The sequence below is a fragment of the Mobula birostris genome, chromosome 12 (assembly GCF_030028105.1).
Source record: "Mobula birostris isolate sMobBir1 chromosome 12, sMobBir1.hap1, whole genome shotgun sequence".
NCBI lineage: Eukaryota > Metazoa > Chordata > Chondrichthyes > Myliobatiformes > Myliobatidae > Mobula > Mobula birostris.
In genome coordinates, this window is record NC_092381.1 from 111,812,864 (window position 1) to 111,833,018 (window position 20,155).

General features: G+C 46.6%; 1 protein-coding gene across 10 annotated transcripts in view; it reads left to right on the forward strand.

Moving 5' to 3' along the window:
- The window catches only part of sipa1l3 (signal-induced proliferation-associated 1 like 3), a 406,609-nt gene extending 389,182 nt beyond the window's left edge, over positions 1–17,427 (forward strand). For all 10 annotated transcript variants that reach the window (XM_072274491.1, XM_072274490.1, XM_072274495.1 and 7 more), the window contains 3 exons: positions 5,938–6,070; positions 10,619–10,700; positions 12,771–17,427. In XM_072274491.1, coding sequence (XP_072130592.1) covers positions 5,938–6,070; positions 10,619–10,700; positions 12,771–12,914 — 359 coding nt within the window. In that variant the 3' untranslated portion in view covers positions 12,915–17,427. The remainder of the gene's footprint in view (positions 1–5,937; positions 6,071–10,618; positions 10,701–12,770) is intronic.
- The last annotated feature ends 2,728 nt before the right edge of the window (positions 17,428–20,155 follow it).

Sequence of the window (20,155 nt, forward strand, 5' to 3'; positions counted from 1 at the left end):
AACACAGCCCACAAGTGTCCAGCGCCAATATGGCATGCCCACAGTTCACTAACCCCAACTGTACATTTTTGGAATGTGGGAGGAAACTGGAGCACCTGGAGGGAACCCACACCATCACAAGGTGAAGATACAAACTTGTTACGGACAGCGGCGGTTATGTCTTGGACGTTCCTCTTGCAATCGCAAGATCCTGTTGGACATTGATAATCTAAGACGGGGGTCCTCAACCTTTTTTGCACCACAGACCAGTTTAATATTGACAATATTCTGGTAGACCGGCCGACCGGGGGTGGGGGGAGTGTTCAAGTAGGGTTAAACTCACCTCAACATGTTTTTTACGGTTAGGGTTGCCAATTTTCTCACTCTCAAATAAGGGACAAAAGTAGCAGTCAAATCCCGGGACACTTGTGTTTACCCCAAGAAATTCTACCATGACCATGAAGCCTTGCGTGGGCACCTGCGTGCGCATGCATGATGTGCGCATGTGCGTACGTGCCGATTTTTTCCACAAATCAGTTTTGGCTTAATCTTTCCGACTATACTGTACATACATTATTTCTACTTTATATAGGCTGTGTATTTATCATATCATTCCTGCTTTTACTATATGTTAGTGTTATTTTAGGTTTTATGTGTTATTAGTATGATTTGGTAGGTTATTTTTTGGGTCTGGGAACGCTTAAAAATTTTTCCCTAACCCTAACCCTAATGGTAATTGCTTCTTCGCTTTACACCATTTCAGCACGAAAGGTTTCATAGGGACGCTGTACCTTAGCGGGAGAAATACGGGACAAAGGTGGTCCCGTATGAGACAAACCAACTTAGCCCAATATACGGGATGTCCCGGCAAATATGGGACAGTTGGCAACCCTGTGTTCAAGTTCAACAGTGCGTGACAGGGAATGAGGAAAGGTGCAGCTGACTCATATCGTTTCCTCATGGCCCGGTAGCACATGCTTTGCGGCCCAGTGGTTGGGAACCGCTGATGTAAGATGCCGCAGGCCTGTTTACCTTGTTTAGTGGGGAGACAGGCAGTGTGGGAGCTGCGTGGTCTTGGTTGTAGCAAGGACTAGGCCTCAAGCCACGGGCTTGCCTGCTGCTGCAGTCCAAGTGAGGAGATGCCAGAGGTGATGTAGGGTGGCTTCTGCGCTTGTTGGAAACTGGCCACTCCTGTTGGTGCTGCCCTCCAGTGTTCGATTAGTGGAATGACATGCTGGATTGCTGGGAACTGTACCATCAATTTGCAGGACATGGTCCTCAATGTCTTGGGCTATAGATGTGTGGTTTTGTTTTGTTCATTATTTTGACTGTGCTGTGTACGTTTTGTACCTTGGCCCTAGAGGAACAATGTTTCATCCAGTTGTTTCCATATAAGGTTGAATATTAATTAAAGCTACACACTCAAATTGCTGGAGGAACTCAGCATACCAGGCAGCATCGATGGAAAAAAGTACAGTCGACATTTTGGGCCGAGACCCTTTGGCAGGACTGGAGAAAAAAAGATGAGGAGTAGATTTAAAAGGTGGGAGGAGGGGAGGGGGAAACTGAAGGTGATAGGTGAAACCAGGAGGGGAAGAGATAAAGTGAAGAGCTGGGAAGCTGATCAGCGAAAGAGATACAGGGCTGAAGAAGGGCAAGTCTGATAGAAGAGGGCCGAAGGCCCTGGAGGAAAGAAAAGGGGGAGGAGCACCAAAGGGAGGCGATGGGCAAGCATGGAGATAAGGTGAGAGAGGGAAAGGGGGATGGGGAAGGGGGGGGGGGAAGATACATTACCAGAAGTTTGAGAAATTGATGTTCATTCCATCAGGTTGGAGGCTACCTAAGTGTTGTTCATGTTGTTCCTCCAACCTGAGTGTGGCCTCATCACGACAGTGGAGGAGGGCATGGATTGACAAGTTGGAATGGGAATGGGGAATTAAAATAAGTGGCCACTGGGAGATCCCACTAGTTCTGGCAGATGGAGCATAGGTGTTCGACGAAGTGGCCTCTCAATCTATGTTGGGTCTCACCAATATACAGGAGGCCACACTGGGAGCACCAGATACAGTATATGACCCCTGTAGGCTCACAGGTGAAGTGTGGCCTCACCTGGAAGGACGTTTGGGGCTCTGAAAGGTAGTGAAGGAAGAGGTGTAGGGGCAAGTGCAGCATTTGTTCCATTTGCAAGGACAAGTGCAAGGAGGGAGATCGGTGGGGAGGGATGAATGGACAAGGGAGTCGCAAAAGCAGAGCGTGGGGTGGTGATAACTAACCTTGATTTGCTTTGAATCCTGATCGAGAGCACTGTGAAGTGTTGCAGTAACCGTTACACTGCTGTGCTGCCCAAACACGTGGATACAATATTCCTGTTGTGAGAAGGCGCAGCAGTCGAACACGCAGATAGCCTGAAACCTCTGGGAGAGCCGCACCTCACACCTCAAACTGGTCTGAGACACTTGGGTATGGTTGGCCCTGCGCTTCAGCTCCTCTGAATATCCTGAGACTTGAGACTGTGTGAAACAAAGTCTGGATTATCCCATCACATAATAAAACACAGCGGACTGGACAATAAGGTGGGGCTCTGCATTCTTTTATACAGGCTGATCGTTGACCAGTATCAATTGTACAACAGGATTGGTTTTCGGTTGCATCTAGACAAACAAAGAGGGAAATCGTTAATTGAAGCGGTAATCCGACGCCTGAATATAGAGTTTGACAGTGGAACAAAAGGGCTGCAGCAAAAAAACTCAGTTTTCTTTCGTTTCATTGTCAGGCTTTATCTGTATTTATTCCAAAACTCTAATCTCGCTCAAACCACCATGAAATGCAGCTCTGTCCCATCAAATTCAAGCCTGACAAACTCCTGGGCTCAATGCAAACTACAGAACAACACCTCGATTTTCCTCAGTAAAGGAGTGATTGGAATAAATGTTATGTTAAAGGCTTAGTGATACTCTGTCACCTAAAGTGGGGCTGATCAGCTGGAAATAGGCTGAATGCCCAGTGCATTCTTGCCTCTAGTTCAGGAAAGATTCACTTCAGTCACTTAAACTTCAAGAGCCAGAGAAAGCAGGATTTCCCAGTGGCCACACATTTTAATTCCACGTCCCATTCCCATTCTGACATGTCTATCCACGGCCTCCTCTACTGTAAAGATGAAGCCAAACTCAGGTTGGAGGAACAACACCTTATATTCCGTCTGGGTAGCCTCCAACCTGATGGCATGAACATTGACTTCTCTAACTTCCGTTAATGCCCCACCTCCTCCTCGTACCCCACCCCTTATTTATTTATTTATTTATTTATTCTCCTTTTTTTTCTCCCTCTGTCCCTCTCACTATAACTCCTTGCCCATCCTCTGAGCTCCCCTCCCCTTTCTTTCTACCTAGGCCTCCCATCCAATGATCCTCTCCCTTCTCCAGCCTCGTGGCCCCTTTTGCCAATCAACTTTCCAGCTCTTAGCTCCATCCCTCCCCCTCCTGTCTTCTCCTATCATTTCAAATCTCCCCCTCCCTCTCCCACTTTCAAATCTCTTTCAACCTCTTCTTTCAGTTAGTCCTGACGAAGGGTCTCGGCCCGAAACGTCGACTGTACCTCTTCCTAGAGATGCTGCCTGGCCTGCTGCATTCACCAGCATTTTTTATGTGTGCTTCAAGAGCAGGGTTTCTGAACCTGGGGCCCACAGACCCCCGATATATTCCAGGGGCCTGTGAACTTGGATGGAAAAATGTTTACACCTTTACTTTCCCTAACCTCTAACTGAAACTTAGCTCGGTCAATTATTCGTTTATTCTGTGCCATGTCATATGACGTGGGTGATCATGTTCTTTCCATGACCATGAATGCTTGGCAAATTTTTCTATGGAAGGCTCACAGAGAGAAGGAGCACCTTACACCTCCTTTGGGAGAGATGTCTCTACCCTGTCATAGGGTTCACTGAACTGCCAAAGGAGTTCATGGTGGAAGAATGACTAAGAACCCTGCTTTCGAAAATTGGTAATATATACCAATTCAACCATCAGAAGCTGCTGCTTTTCTGTGAAAGCAAATTGAGAGACTTTCCAAGTAGATTGGAAGGGGAATACTGATGGAGGATATTCACTGGTGATTGGTAGCATTAGATCTGAATGTGATATCAGTGATCCCTGGTTACGAAGAGTAGACATTAATGATGCAGGAAAACTGGAGTTACTAGAAGTCTGAAACTGAAGAGATTGTCAGGAACACCCAACCAGCCAGGTAAAGGAGTGAAAAAAGAACTGAGTAAATCTTGGAGGTGGTGACATCAGGACTGCCCGAGCAGAACAAACTGGAACAACGGGTTATCTGAAATTGTTGAATTCAATTTTAAGCCCAAAGGGCTATGACATGCCTGGAGGGGAGATGAGGCACAGGTTCTGGAATTTCTGTTGGGAATTGTTAGACTGGAGTGAGAGTCCACACAGATAGCGGTCAGGATGGGAGTGAGGTGGGGACAGGTGAGGGCAGTAACAGGAGACTGGTACTCATGGCCGAACTTGTGGACTGAACAGAGAGTTTGCAAAGTGGTCACTTGCTCTGTTCCTCAAGGACAGACTGTCTGGGCAGTGGGAATGGCGAATGTTGTCACATGAACCAAGTCACCAGAGAAAAGTATTGGTAGATGTGAAGCAAACTCTTTATTCTGTCACGTACCCCATGACGGGTTAAAGAACCAGCAGAAATGCAAAACACCTTGGAGTCTGGTATTGCTGTTAACTAACGCTATTTATTAGTAACTACGCAATACAGTAATATAAATTCAGATATATCAAACAGGTTAGCAATGATTTTATATATATATTTATATATATGTGTGTATGTGGAAATATTAAAAAAAAGCTTCTTCAAGCCTAGGGGTAAATGGATACAGTCTTACAGTGATGGGTAAAGTTCAGTTCAGTTCGTGGTATTGAGTTGAGTAGTGATGGAGAGAGAGAGAGGTGTTTAGTTCTTCAGGTGAGCTGATGCCGTCGATTCTTCCTGTTGTCCTCCGAAACTTCCAAGTTAGCCAAACTTGACCAACTTAAAAGCCCCGTCTTCAAGTGATAGTCTACCAACCCAGGCGAGGGTTAGACACACTAGTAGACTCCACGGGGTCACTCTTTCACGCACTAATAATCACAGATCGATCCTTCAGAATTGATCCTCAGTCCCACACTTGTGGGCACCTGGACAGGATAGTGGTAACTTCACCACACCCTTGTGCGTCTGCGTGTCCTGTGAAACAAGCAATTATGCTGGTTTAAATACTGTTGTGCTGAACACCAGCTGTCCATCAAGAAGCTCCTCCCTTCTCTCTCTGTAGGAACTCAGAAGCTGACAGTGTCCTTGCAGAAATTCCAAACAAACTGTGAGCAGGCTTTGCCTCTCTCTCTCTTAATAACAAGGTGTTGGTGCTGTACAGCTCTCTCTCCCTTTTTAAAAGCACAGTTCATAAGGAATAATTCAGGATCCCGTCACAATTCAACAAAACAAGACACAGCAGACCTCATCTAGAGACTCTTTTGGAGGAAGAAGGTCTGTTGGACACAACACTACACGCCATTTTATATGCTAAAGATCAAAGGACAATTCCATATTTACAGCTTTCTTTGAACTACATAGAACCTTCACACCCACACTACAGACACCCCCAAATGACTCCCAAATAAAGAATTTAAATAAGCATTGCCTGCTCTTCCAATTAACTGTGACTCATGACTCTTGGGAACCCATCGTTCAGAGCTGCAGGTTAGTTAATCTACTGTATATATTCAGATCTGAAGATCGGTTGCTGAAGTTACTTACTATATGTGCTAATGCAAAAAATGCTCTAACAGGTGTCACCCCTTCAGTGCCCCGGCCTTCAGTTCAGAGGTAAGACAGTGAACAAGTAACACAGAAGACTTCTCCAAAACATGGCGTTCCAGTGATTATTCCATTCTGTTTTCCTTCTAGTTCAGAGAGCAGTTTCTCTCTTCTCATTAAATGATGCCTCTGTTGGATCAGACCTTGGACCAGCCTACAACCCTGCGCACGCACACCTTGCCCTCGAGCGACAGAACTCTCCCAGAGCCCCTCACATTCTCAGGTGAGTAATTTCCTTTTGTAATTCTCCAGCATCCAGAGCTAGAGTATAAAGGGTAGTCCTACACTGAGTTCAACGCTGACTGGCAACTCCTGCAATGCCACTGCTGCCAAACTGCATCGGTCTCTGCCGTTCCTTTGGGTTCATCAGCTGCATGGAGGGGAAGCTTGCTCTCCATGTTGTACTGCCCTGGCTTGCGTATCTAGACAGCTGGGACACAACATCCATAGTCAACTCCAACCGTGGAGGGCCTCACAATTAACTGTGGATGTATATATGTAAAATTAGCTTATATACACAGATTGATTAGAGAGATAGAAAAATACAGCACAGAAACAGGCCCTTCAACCCATCTAGTCCTTGCTGAACCATTTAAACTGCCTACTCACATTGACCTACAGCCGGATAATAGCCCTTCCTACCCCTCCTACCCGTGTACCTATCTAAACTTCTCTTAAGCATTGAAATTGAGCTCGCGTGCACCACTTGCCCTGGCGTCTCATTCCATGCTCTCACCGCTCTCTGAGTGCTCCCCTCTTATTCTCTTTAAACTGTTCACCTTTCACCCTTCACCCTTAGCCCATGACCTCTGGTTGTAGTCCCACCCAACCTCAGTGGAAAAAGCCTGCCTGCAATTACTTTATCTATATATCTCATAATTTTGTACACCTCTATCAAATCTCCTCTCAATCTTCTAAGTTCCAAGGAATAAAGTCCTAACCTATTCAGTCTTTCCTTATAACTCAGGTCCTCCAGTCCCAGCAACATCCTAGAAAATTTTCTCTGTACTCTTTCAACCTTATTTACGTCTTTCCTGTAGGTAGGTGACCAAAACTGCACACAATACTCCAAATTAGGCTTCACCAACATTTTATACAACATCACCATAATATTGATTCTAAGTACATAGAGTACACAGAGTGGCTGATGTGGTTGTAGTGGTGATGGGGGCTATTGGGTGGAGGTGTTGATCAGCCTGACAGGTTGGGGGGAAGGTTCAACACTGTAAAGCTGAGGTGAGACCAAACTCTGAGCGAGGGAAGGTCATTACCTGTGTGGAATTCTACATCCATATCAGCTACTCCTCTACCCAAAACAACCCATTAAAAAAGACCATCAAACACCCAATGTGCAGAGAGTGAAAAAACATCACACAAGCAAATAGCGTTCTGAACTGAAGTCCACAAACAGTCCATAGTTCAGCGCAGAGCCAAGCAGCGAGCTGATCTCCCTGTCCCTCGCTTCCAGTCCCGACACCCTGACTTTTTGTACGTTCTCCCCGTTTCCACGTGGATTTCCTCGGGGAACTCCAGTTTCCTCCCACATTCCAAAAAGGTGTACAGGTTAGGGGGTTAATTGGTCACATGGCTGGCGCAAGCTCATTAGTCTGAAAGGGCCTGCTACTGTGCTGTGTTTCTAAATTAAAATTTTTAAAAATACAATCAATCTCTGTATATAAGCCAATCTTATGTATATTCAAAATCCAAAGTAAATTTTATTATCAGAGTACTTATATGTCACCATGTACAACCCTGAGATTCTTTTTCTGCGGGCATACTCAGCAAATCTATAGAATAGTGACTGTAAACAGGATCAATGAAAGATCACCCAGAGTGCAGAAGACAGCAAACTGTGCAAATAAATAAATAGCATTAAATAATGAGAAAATAAGATAAAGAGTCCTTAAAGTGAGATCGTTGGTTGTGGGAACATCTCAATGGATGGACAAGTGAGTGTAATTATCCCCTTTTGTTCGAGAGCCTGATGGTTGAGAGGTAGTAACTCTTCCTGAACCTGGTGGTGTGAGTCCTGAGGCTCTCGTACCTTATAGCTGATGGCAGCAGTGAGAAAAGAGGGTGGCAAGGATCTCTGATGATGGATGCTGTTTTCCTACGACAATGTTTCATGTAGATGTGCTCAGTGCTAGGGAGAGCTTTACCTGTGATGTACTGGGCCAAATGCAGGAGGACTTTCCATTCAAAGGCACTGGAGTTCCCATAGCAGGCCATGATGCAGCCAGTCAATACACTTTCCACCACATATCAAGAGAAATTTGTCAACATACACTGCACTTAAACAGTTATAGGATTGCTTTTGTATTTATTGTGCTTTTTTTGTCTATATTATTATTGTTTTTTTGCATATTGTGTTTTTTTTTACACTGCATTGGATCCAAAGTAACGATCTCTCTTTTACACTCATGTGCTAAAGAATGACAGCAAACAATCTTGAAAAACTGGTGATACCCACAGCTGTGGATGTGGGGAGTCAGTCAGTATTATCTCTGCAGCGTCAATATTCATGGGGGGGTGGGGGGTTACAAAATTTTCTTTGCCGCCGATAACAGACTTAATCCTGCAAAAGGACTTGGGAGTCCTCGTGCAGAATTCTAGGCCAGAATATGGCCAATTGCTCTTATTCTAATGGCCAAGATCTTTCTCATCACCTTCTAGAACGAGAAGGTATAGAAGGATCTTTCTTGTCACCTCCTGCACCGAGAACTAGAGGTCATGGGTGAAGAGTGAAAGGTGAAATATTTAACGGGAACCTGAGGGGGATCTTCTTCACTCAGAGTGTGAAATGAATTGCCAGCAGAAGTGGTGGATGCAGGTTCCACTGCAACATTTAAGAGAAGTTTGGATGGGGTACGGAGGGTGTGGTCCAGGTGTGGGGTGACGGGACAAGGCAAAGTAACAGGCTGGCACGGACTGGATGGGTTAATTGGTAATGGCAAGCCTTTCTTGTCACCTTCTCCTCTGCAGCCATGTAATATCCCGGGAGGGAACAAATAGCAGAGGGGGAGATTGAGAAAAGGGTTCACTGAAACAAGAAGTCCTCTTTTACTGGATTAACACACACTAAACGGTGGAAGAACTCAAAGGAGAGGAATAAAGAACTGATGTTTCAAGCCGAGACCCTTCATTTGTTTCAGTGATGGTTAGTTAGAAGCTCTGAGAATCACTCGCTTGGCAGTCTTTGGTGACGGAACCTTACCCAGGAAAAAAAGTAAACACCTATGTAACACTCACAAAATACTTGAAGAACTCAGCAAGTCAGGCAGCATCGAAGGGGGTGAATAAGCAGCCGAGACCCTTCTTCAGGAGTGCGAAGGAAGGGGGAAGATGGGGTGGGGGGAGAGGAAAGGGCCTAACTGGAAGGTGATGGGTGAAGCCAGGCAGATGGGAAAGGCCAAGAGCTGAAGAAGAAGTAATCTGATCGGAGCGGAGAGTGGAGAATAGGAGAAAGGAAAGGAGGTGAGGATCCGGGGGGAGTAATAGCCAGGTGAGAAGAGGTGAAGTGGGAAATAGAGAAGGTACAGGAGGAAATTTGTTCACCGGAAGGAGAAATCAATATTAAAGCCATCAGGTTAGAATATAGGGTGCTGCTCCTCCACCCTGAGGGTGGCCTCATCTTGGCACAAGGAGGTGGCCATGGACCGACACATCGGAATAGGAATGGGAATTAGAGTTAAAATGTTTAATTCGTCATCTGAAAGACGGTATCTCAAAAGTTCAGTACTCCCTCAGTACACAGAACGGTCCTTTCAGACCCCGATGGAACACCAAAATAATTGAGCTGCTGACACCTAATCCTTTCTTCCTGCACATGATCCATATCCCTTTATTCCATGCACATTACCCCCTGTGGGCCTCTGTCATCTGCCATTACTACCAGCCCTGGTAGAAAGAAAGAAAAGAAAGATTCGTGTTATTTGCTGGGGGCAGCTTGCAAGTGTTGCCGTGCTCCCGGTGCCAGCATAGCGTACCCACAACTTACTAACCCAAACCTGTTCATCCTGGGAAACGGGAGCACCCAGATGGGACCACGCAGTCACGGGGAGAACATACAAACTCCTTACAGTCAGGGGCGGGAATTGAATCCCTAATCTTCCAATCATTGGCGCTGTGAAGCGTTACTCTAACTGCTAGACTACCAAGCCACCTGACGAGTGGGCCTGGATTTTGTTCTGTAATCTGTAGAGTGGGATTGAAGTTTCTGAGACCCAGGATGTATTGCTGACTGATTGAGGCCCACATGAGTCCGAAGGGTCACTGGGGTCAGAATTCCATTGTGAGGCCTGAAGGTCAAAGCTGTGATCGGCACCCTGCGGTGCGGTAAAATCTGAAATTGGAGGCCTGGTAGTTTGAGTTTGAGAATTCGGGAACAAGGACTGGAGGCCTGACAGTGACCTGAACTGGGGTTGGATGCCTGTCTGTCTGCACGGCTGGGGGTGGGGGGTGGAAATGGCCTGTTTTGCCCTTGATGTCTTATGTTGTTCTGCGGAACATTGTGGGCATGCTACGTTGGCACCAGAATATGTGGCGGCACTTGTTGTGCAGGTTGGTGGGAGTAGGCAGGTTAAACAGTTTGGTATGGACTAGGTAGCCAAATGGCCTGTTTCTGTGTGGTGACTTTCTATCATTCGAGGACTGTGAGCTGCCCTGGGTATGCTGGTTGTTAACACGAATGATGCATTTCACACTGTTTCAATGTACATGCGGCAACAGAATGAATCGATTGTGAATGTAATAAAGGTGTTCTCTGTTGCAGCGGTGAACCAGCGATAGTGCTTTCCGGGAAGGTCTACCAGCTCGAGGTGCAGCTGAAGCAGTTGCAAGACGATCTGCTGAAGGTGAGAGACCTCAGAACATTTATTACCGTCCCTGTGGGGAGTGACGGGGATCAACCATACTTGCTCATGGGCATCTGGGAATCCATCTCTCAGTTGGTGCTGGGGGGGGGGGGGGTGGGGGGGAGAATTCCCACATCCCACAAAAGGACATGTCCAATGTTCAATTTAATATCAGGGCACGTATACGGTATACAACCTGAAATTCGTACCTTTCACAGACGTCCGTGAAACAGAAGAAAATCCCAAAGGATCAATAACAGAAAAACGTTAGAACCACAAAGCCCCACCTCCCCCTCCCACATACAAGCAACAGCAAAGCCCCAGCCCCACCCCTCTTGCTACAGCGAAAGCATCAGCCCCATCCCACCACCAGTCATGCAAGCAATAGCAAAGCCCCCAAGGAGACCACGACCTAGAGTCCATCAGACACTACCGTCCATCCCAACGGTTTGATATCCTTCAGGCTCTAATAAGACTGTTTCGATGTTACAGTCTGTTGCATTGCGTACTTCCCCCAACTTGAGAATCAGCAACACACTCTCTCTCACCGCTGATCACCCGAGTGCAGTGGCCTCCGACAGCCGCACCTGCTGTTTCACTGTTCCAGTGTTCCGATCGCCCGCAACGCTGCAGTCAGTGACACCAGCAAGGAACCGGGCCGTCCACAGGGTCGCACGAGGCCAAACCCAGAAGGCACGTATCCTGGCTTTCTTATCCCAGTCCATCTCTTGATTGGCTTGCTAGAGCACATTTAATACAACTAATACTAATACTTATTTACAGAGCACTTTTCAGCCTCCCTATACTTTCCTCCATTCACTTTAAAATTACGCTTCCTTGTCATTTCTGCCGTGGGAAGAAGTTTCTGGCTGTTCACACTACCTTACCATATTGTACACCTCTACTCTCATTCTCTCCAAAGTGGAAAGCCTTACTCCACCTAATAAGATATACTCCCTAATCCTGGTAATTCTCTTCTGCACCCTCTCTAAAGCTTCCACATCCTTCCTATAGTGAGGTGAGCAGAACTGAACACAATACTCCAAGTGTGGTCTAACCAGGGTTTCACAGAGCTGCAACATTACCTCGTGGCTCTCAGTCACCTGACTAATGAAGGCCAACACACCATACGCCATCTGGATAACCTTACCAACTTTGAGGGATCTGCGCAAGTGGACCCCAAGATCCCGCAGGTTGGCCTGCAAGGCCTCAGTCTGGAGTTAAATAAATCCGTTAGAAAGCGTGTCCACATGTCGTTGTTCCTTTGGAGAATACGGCCACCTACTTCACATTGCTTCATAATTATGCTGCGGGAATACTTGGGGAATTGTGTCAGGCATTCAGCTGAGTCACTGCCTACCCTGGGGCTGCTGTAACATTGGAGTGAGATTTGAAAGCCAGGATGTGTTTCCGATATATATCCTTTTGTGGACTGTGGGAATTTTTTTCCCCAAGCTCTCGTCATCTGCTAAGACTTCATCCTGACTGAAGTACTCCTTTGGTAATTCGCAAGATGTGGAGGAAACGCTATACAGACAGTGGTGAAGTCTTGAAGTGCAGGAGGCCAGACTGGCTATTCACTCCTCTGTACCACCCACTGGACAGAGAGCACACAAGCTCTGCATCATCCCAGCAGTCTGGTAACCCACAGAAAACCAGCGCTGGGCATAATCCATCACTTTGTATGTTCAACTCCTCCTTTGATCATCGGTATTTCAGAGCACACCGCATGCCTCTTTCCACCTGCATCTCTTTCGTTTCTGTATCCATTCATTTTCTTTTCTCTTTGGTACTGTTTCCCCCTCCCCCTCTCCCTCCCTCTCTCCCCTGTGTCTGTCTGTCTCTCTCTCTCCCTCCCTCCCTGTCTCCCCTCCCTTGCTGTCTCCCCTGTGTCTGTCTCTCTCTCTCCCTCCCTCCCTGTCTCCCCTCCCTTGCTGTCTCCCTCTCTCCCCTGTGTCTGTCTCTCTCTCCCTCTCTCCCCTGTGTCTGTCTGTCTATCTCTCTCTCTCCCTCCCTGTTTCTCTCTTTCTCACTCTCTCTCTCTCCTTCTCTCTCTCTCCCTCTCTCCAGGAGAAGGAGGATAAGTTTGTGCTGCAGGCTGAAGTTGCAAACCTGAGGGAGAACAACCAGCGTCTCCAGGAGGAGTCCGTCTCCGCCACCGAACAGCTGAGGAAATTTGCCGAACTGTTTTCCAGCACGATGGATAAGAAGTGACACCAGCCGTGCTGTCCACAACGAACCCAAACCTGTTAGAGTTTCCCTGTGATTGTATTACAGAGTGACTACCCAGCCTGGGAGATTCCACAACCGTCAGTTTGTCACTAGTCTGAGGTGGTCCTTTCCAGGCATGCACTGCGGGAGAGCAGTGTTAGATTGCAATTGTGTTGCCTACAGGTTTCAGGCTTTCACTGCTCAGCCCTGCAAAACCTTGCCCCAGTACTAATGTCAGCCAGTGCAAGTGTTTCAGTATCGCCCATGTTGTCCAACCCTCCTCTCCGGTTTCCACAAGAGCCTGTTAGTCTCTCTCCTTCCAGCTCTCTGCTGCCCCCCAACGGCAGCCAAGGTGATGCAAGCTCAATGGAAAATAACTTCCTCACTTGCAAGAATTACTGTTCTGTCTCCCTTTTTAGCTAGTCTTAAATTCAGTTTATGAAAGCATTCCCCCTCGCCTACCTCCCCGGACCTCATCAGGTAGCATAGCATTTGGAGTAATGTCTTATAGGGCCAGCGACCAGGGTTCGACTCCCGCAGCTGCCTATGAGGGGTTTGTACATTCTCCACCACCCACCCCCGTGATTGTACGTGGGTTTCCTCAAGATGCTCCGGTTTCCTCCCGCATTCCAAAGACATAGATTAGGATTACTAAATTGTGGGCATGCCGTGTTGGTGCTGGAAACGTGGCAACACTTGCACCGCAGCACGCCTTTGCGTTGTGGTAGCCGTTGATGCAAACGGCATGTTTCACTGTATGGTTTGATAAAGCTAATCTTTAATCTTTATAAAAACCTTTTTAACCCTCTGGCCAGAGAGTCAGTGTTTCCCAGTTTTTAACTCTCACTTGGCCCCTGTCCCAACCTGAGAACACAGGCCAGTTCCAATTGACAGCCTCTGATATTCAATATCATCTTGCAAAGTTCACGTGGTTTTGATTCGAAAATAATGAACTTGAGGAAAGAACACTGACTGGACAAAATCTGAATCTGCGTGGATTGGAATAGTCCAGGTTTGACAGTGGTGCTGGGTGACAGGATGTGAAGTTGGCCAGGGTTTCCTCTCCATCTCTGCTCCATGACCCTGTCTACCCTCCTCCCAAATCCTCCCCCCTCCAACCCCTTGCGGGAACGACTCTTGCAAACGCTTTGTGTTACGAATGAGTGTTGCTTTCTCTGGTTGGAGATCTTGTCACCCAGCAGCGGCCACAATAAAAGATCAAAGCGCCCTTCATCTCTCCAGCCTTCTCCTTGTTCAGAGGTTGGATGGACAGAGAGAGATTAGTTCAGGGATGAGGTTCGGAGAGAAATCGATCGAGGGACGGAGACGGAGAAAGATTGGATCAGAAATGGGATGGAGAGATTGCGTCAGGGATTGGGGATGGAGAGGGATTGGATCAGGGTTTTGGGACGGAGAGAGATTGGATCAGGGATGCAGTCAGCTAGTTAATCTCTGATGTAGGTGGCTCATTTAAGTCCACTGTTGGCCTATCACATACAATCCAGTCGTAATGCTAAGACCTTGTCACCTGTACAGTTTTCCACACTGTCGATGTATTTCAGTAAGCTATTTAATTTTATTTGAAAATGTTGATCAAAGGGTTTTGTTTCCAATATAAAAAATTTAATATTTTGGACTGAGACAACAAGGGTATCCTGATCTAATGAAAATATAGGAAGTAATTAAAAGCACTTTCTCACGCAGCCTAAATTATTTTCTAGAAAATTTGCATTTAGGATGTCTCAGGAAATTTAAACTGGTAAATGTAAATGCTCTTTGTGTACACTATATTTGTATAAATTGTTTTAGATTTTTTAAAATTTGAAATCGTACAAATTGCATTTGAAATTGTGAAGGTTTATCGGTGACTACTGAATACTGTGGATCGGTGACCTTGATCTGGAATGGTGGGGTTACCACTGCAGACGCTGCATTAGGGGAGTGATGTTCAAGGATGAAGTAGACGTCATGAACTGGTTGAGCGAAGCATTTGGTTCAGTTCTTCTTGGGAATGTTGTTGGACATGATTTCCTCTTCATCTGGGCTCTTCCAATAATTTGCTCAGCTGGGGCATGACATTGCCCTTGAGAAGATGGTGATGAGCTGACCCCTTGATCTCCTATGGCCTTTGTGGCAGCTGTCTTGGCGAGGGACCCAGTGACCATGGAAGATGAGCCAGACCTTTCCAAGTGGCGTGCCATGACCCAGCCGTTCTTTCCACGGTGGAAATGGAGGGAGACGGCCCTGGCAATGGCAACGTTGTGGTTAGCCACCAGCAGGCAAGGACTATTGTGTCTAGAGTGCTTGTGGCACTGGTTTGAGACTGTAAGACAAAGGAGAGTTGGGACGTTCGGCGTGTCGGTCACCTCCACCATCCTATCGAGGCTAATTTAACAGTTGGCTTCCATTCACTTGGCCTTGCAATACCGCAGTAAGAATCTGCGTGTGTGTGTGCGTGTGTGTGTGTGTGTGTGTGTGTGTGAAAACATCAGTGGCACGTGTGCTCAGAGTCATAGAGAATTATGAAAACATAGAACGGAACAGCACAGGAACTGGCCCTTTGGCCCACAATGTTGTGCCGAACCAGGTGATATGCAAATCAAAACCACCCAAACTCCTCCCTACACCATGTCCATATCCCTCCATCTTCCTCACATCCATGTGCCTATCCAAACATCTCTGACAAGCCTCTAATGTATCTGCCTCTACCACCAGACCAGGCAGCACATTCTACCACTCTGAGTAAAAAAACTTCACCCCTCGCAGCCCCCTCTCACCCTCAATGCATGTTCTCTGGTATTAGACATTTCAATCCTTCAGTGTCCTTTGAAGGTGACACAGGAATTTGGGACACATCAGTCTACCAACACTCGATCCGATTTTCCAGGCAGGTAGGTGAGTGACCACTTCCTCTTTGGCATATTCCATATTAGGGGACTGGGGGACTCCTATAAGGAATACACAGCAGCAGGACACTAAGACTTAGGGGAGCTGTACATTTGAATGGAAGACCTGGACATCGCAGTGATCAATCGAACATTGCAACCCCCCCCCCGCAAAGCTTGCAGTGCAAGCTGAAACTCACCGGCAGCCTGCCTGTGTAAGACAAAATTGTGAACAGTTGAGAGGAGTATGGGAGGGGAGGTTTGGTGCTGATGTGTTGGGGGTAGGGGAGCTGGTGATAGAGAGAGAGACAGTCACTTTAACCGATTCAGCAGTCACACCGAGAATGAAGGGCCCAAACAGTGTGCCAAGGAGAGAGGGGATAATTAAGCTTTGTGGTGGAGCCCAAACGTTCTGTAATTTATATGTAATTGCCACCTTTAGCACAACGCTTTAAAGTACAGGCGACACGGGTTCAATTCCTGCCACTGCCTGTAAGGAGTTTGTACCTCCCCTCCTGTGACTGCGTGAGTTTACTCCTGCAGTCCAAATACGTACCAGTTAAACTAGGTTAATTGGTCTCTGCAAATTGTCAAGTGATTAGGCTGGGATTAAATTCCCCCGGGTGCTCCAGTTTCCTCCCACAGTCCAAAGACGTACTGGTTGGTAGGTTAATTGGTCATTGTAAATTGTCCCGTGAGTAGGTTAGGGTGAGATTGGGAAATTGCTGGGTGACACAGTTTGAGGGGCTGAAATGGCCTGTCCCCTGCTGTATCTCAATAAATAAATAAATAGATTTACCAGTAAATTAGCTTCAGTGTCCTTGAGAATGTGTGTGTGTGTGAGTGAGAGGGAGAGAGGGTGTATGCTTGTCAGTGTGTGTGTGAGAGAGAGGACGAGGGTACATGCATTGCTTTACATGTGCGTGTCTGCATGCACATGTGAGTGTTGTATGCATTGCATGTCTGGAAGTGTGGGAGTGCATGCACTACATGTGTGAATGTTTGTGTGTGCACGTGGAAACACCTGGTGGTGGTGTGCACACCCTGAATTAAAGATGAGAACACCAGTGAACATCCACGTACAGCAATTAATGTTTATTCTTTGAACCAAAAAACGCTTTGCGCTCCCTCGACTGTTCCCACCGCGACAATGCAGCCCCCCTCTGCACGCTGACAGCACGTTAGCCGATGCACATTTGAGGTTTCTTGCATAAACTGGACTCTAAAGAGACGGGATTTTAAAGGGCATTTATACGACGACTTAAATTTCACTCTGGATGCAAAATGTTCCAAGTGTCACAGTTGCAACCATCAATGTCTTAAAAATAAAGTTTACTTGGAATTTGGCTTTCTTTGTAATATTTGTGTACAAAAGAAGTGAAAAGTCTTGAATTTTATTGTTTATTATGTGGTGCCCATTTTCCAGTGTACATTTTTGTCTGTAGGATCGTTGATGTGATTTATTGATTTCAGGACATGTTCTCTCGTTGAATGGTGTGTAACTTATCTTTTATCTTCACATTTTATACAGACTTTATGCTTTCAACTGAGATTTCTATTTAATTTGTACTTGTTTTGATTCAGCTTTTCCACCGATAAATCATCGTTTACTTTGTTCTTTTGGCATGTATCTGGGAAATTAAATTTAAAAAAACTTTCACAAAGTCACAAAGTACAATTTATTTCTAAACTGTCAACTTACAGTTAAACAGTTTCTTTTTCAGTTGCACCCAGCTCGGACTAAGTAAGGTACTTAGGGCGTTTTGGGGGGTTAGCACATAGAGCAAATAACTTCAGCAACTGACTTCAGCCACTAATCTTCAAGTATGACAAGAGTCAGTAGATTAAATTTAAAATGTAGCTCTGGACGATGGGTTCCTAAAGCCATGAATTACAGTCGATGGGAAAGCCAGGTGATGCTGATTAAAATGCATTTAGATATCTATTGGGTGGGTGTGACGAGGGAGATGTGAAGGTTGTGTGCAGTTCAAAGGAAGCATTGTGGGTGCATTGTAAATATGGAGTTGTCGTTTGATCTTTAGCAGATAAAACGTGCAGCATTAGGTTGAGCAGGCCTCTTCCTCAATATGAAGCCTGCTGTATCTCGTTTTGTCAAATGAAGAGACTGATTCATATCTACCAGTACTTCTCTCCGGTGACTTTGTTCGTGCAGTAACATCTTTTACGCTGCTGCTGTTTAGGGAATCAGTGAAGATCCTCCATCTCTGGCCGTGTTCAGGGCTTCCTTCATTGTCTCAGTAGCTCCGTTTTCAGTACTGTCAGTCATCCAGGTCCCAGGTGGAGACTCAGGAATACCATCACACTCAGATGTAGAAGGATTCTTCATTGTTGTTCCTGTAACACTTTTGTCTTACTAGTCAGGTATGTTAGCCTTGAGCTTGGATGCCAAAATCTGGAAGACCATTCTTAGTCTGGCCTCCACCCTTTGACCTGTTTGGCATGGGTGACCCGACCAAGAGCCAAAGCATAAAGCCTGGATTCCAGAAAACATAGCTCTCTGGGTCATTGAGGCATGCAGTCCTCCAAACCCTACAACAAGATTGTGGTCCCCTTGGATGACCTCTGATGAAACAGCTCCTACCTACACCATGCCCATATCCCTCCATCCCCCTTATAGCTCTGTGCTTAACTAAATGTCTCTTAAAAGCCTCTAATGTATCTGCCTCTACCACCATACGTCAGTGCATTGCAGGCATCCACCACTCTCTGAGTGAAAAACCTACCCCCTCTCACTTTCAGTGCATGCCCTGGTATTACACATTTCAACCCTGGAAAACATATTCCCCTCTACATTATCCATGTCTCTCATAATCTTGCAAACCTCTATCAGATCTCCCTTCAGCCTCCGACTCTCCAGAGAAAACACCCAAATTTGTCCAGCCTCTCATGTTAGCACATTCCCTCTACACCAGGCAGCATCCTGGTAAAACTCTTCTTCACCCTCTCCAAAGCTTCAACATCTTTCCTATAGTGCGGTGACCAGAACTGTTTGCAATGCTCCTCATGTGGCCTAACCGGTGTAACCAGAGTTAACACTGCACGGTGGGGCTTAAACTGGATTTGCAGGGGGGTGGGAACCAGAGTGCCAGGACAGTTAGTGGAGAGGTTGTGCAGGCAGATTTTGGCAAGACCTTGGACAAAGTTAGGAATCAAAAGGTTGAGCATGGTGCGACGAGTGCCTTGAGCTATGTTTCAATGCAAGAAATATTGTAGGAAAGGTGGGTAATAGTGCTGAGGATAAAGTAGCTGGTTTACAGACAGGCAAAGTGTAGTGAGGACCGGCTGTTGAAGGGGCAAAATCACAGTCAACAGGATGAGTTGCAGTGTAAAAGGTGGACAAAATCGAAAAGGACCGAAGGTGTTATATTTGGAAGGGTGCAGTATATGGAAAAAGGTAGATGAACTTGTGGCACAGTTACAGATTGGTATGTATGATGTTGTAAGCATCACTGAATCATAGCTGAAAGAAGATTATAGCTGGGAGCTTAATGTCCAAGGATACACATTGTATCGAAAGGACAGGAAGGCAAGAGGGGGTGGCGTTGTTTTGTTGGGAAAAAAATCAAATCAAATCATTAGAAAGAGGTGACATCGGTTCGGAAGGTATTGAATCATTGTGAATCTGAGTTCTGAATCGGCGTTCTGAGAGGCGGGACTGCGCAGGCGTGTGACGTCGGGCTGTGCAGCGCAGCAGATTTAAAAGGAACAGAGCCTCATAGACCGGGCAGCGTAGTTTGCAGGCGGCGGAGTGAGCCGGGAGCAGAGTGAAGACTTAAGGGCTTCGGCTCAACAGGCTTAGTCAGAAACGAGCGAGGCGAGGAAGGTTTGGCATTCATTTTCTGTTGTTATTTGAGGAGAGGGGCAGTATGAGTGTGAGGGCAGTTTGCTGTTCTCGGTGTCAGATGTGGGAGGCCCTGGAGTCTCCAAGCCTCCCGGACGTCTACATCTGCGCCAAGTGCATCGAGATGCAACTCCTAAGGGACCGCGTTATGAAACTGGAGCTGCAGCTCGATGACCTTCGTCTGGTCAGGGAGAGTGAGGAGTTGATAGAGAGGAGTTACAGGTAGGTGGTCACACCGGGGCCACGGGAGGCAGACAAGTGGGTCACGGTTAGGAGGGGGAAGGGGAAGAGTCAGGTAATAGGGAGTACCCCGGTGGCTGTGCCCCTTAACAATAGGTACTCTTGTTTGAGTACTGTTGGGGGGGACAGCTTACCCAGGGGAAGCGACAGTGGCCGTGCCTCCGGCACAGAGTCTGACCCTGTAGCTCAGAAGGGTAGGGAAAGGAAGAGGAGGGCAGTTGTGATAGGGGACTCAGTAAGGGGGTCAGATAGGCGAT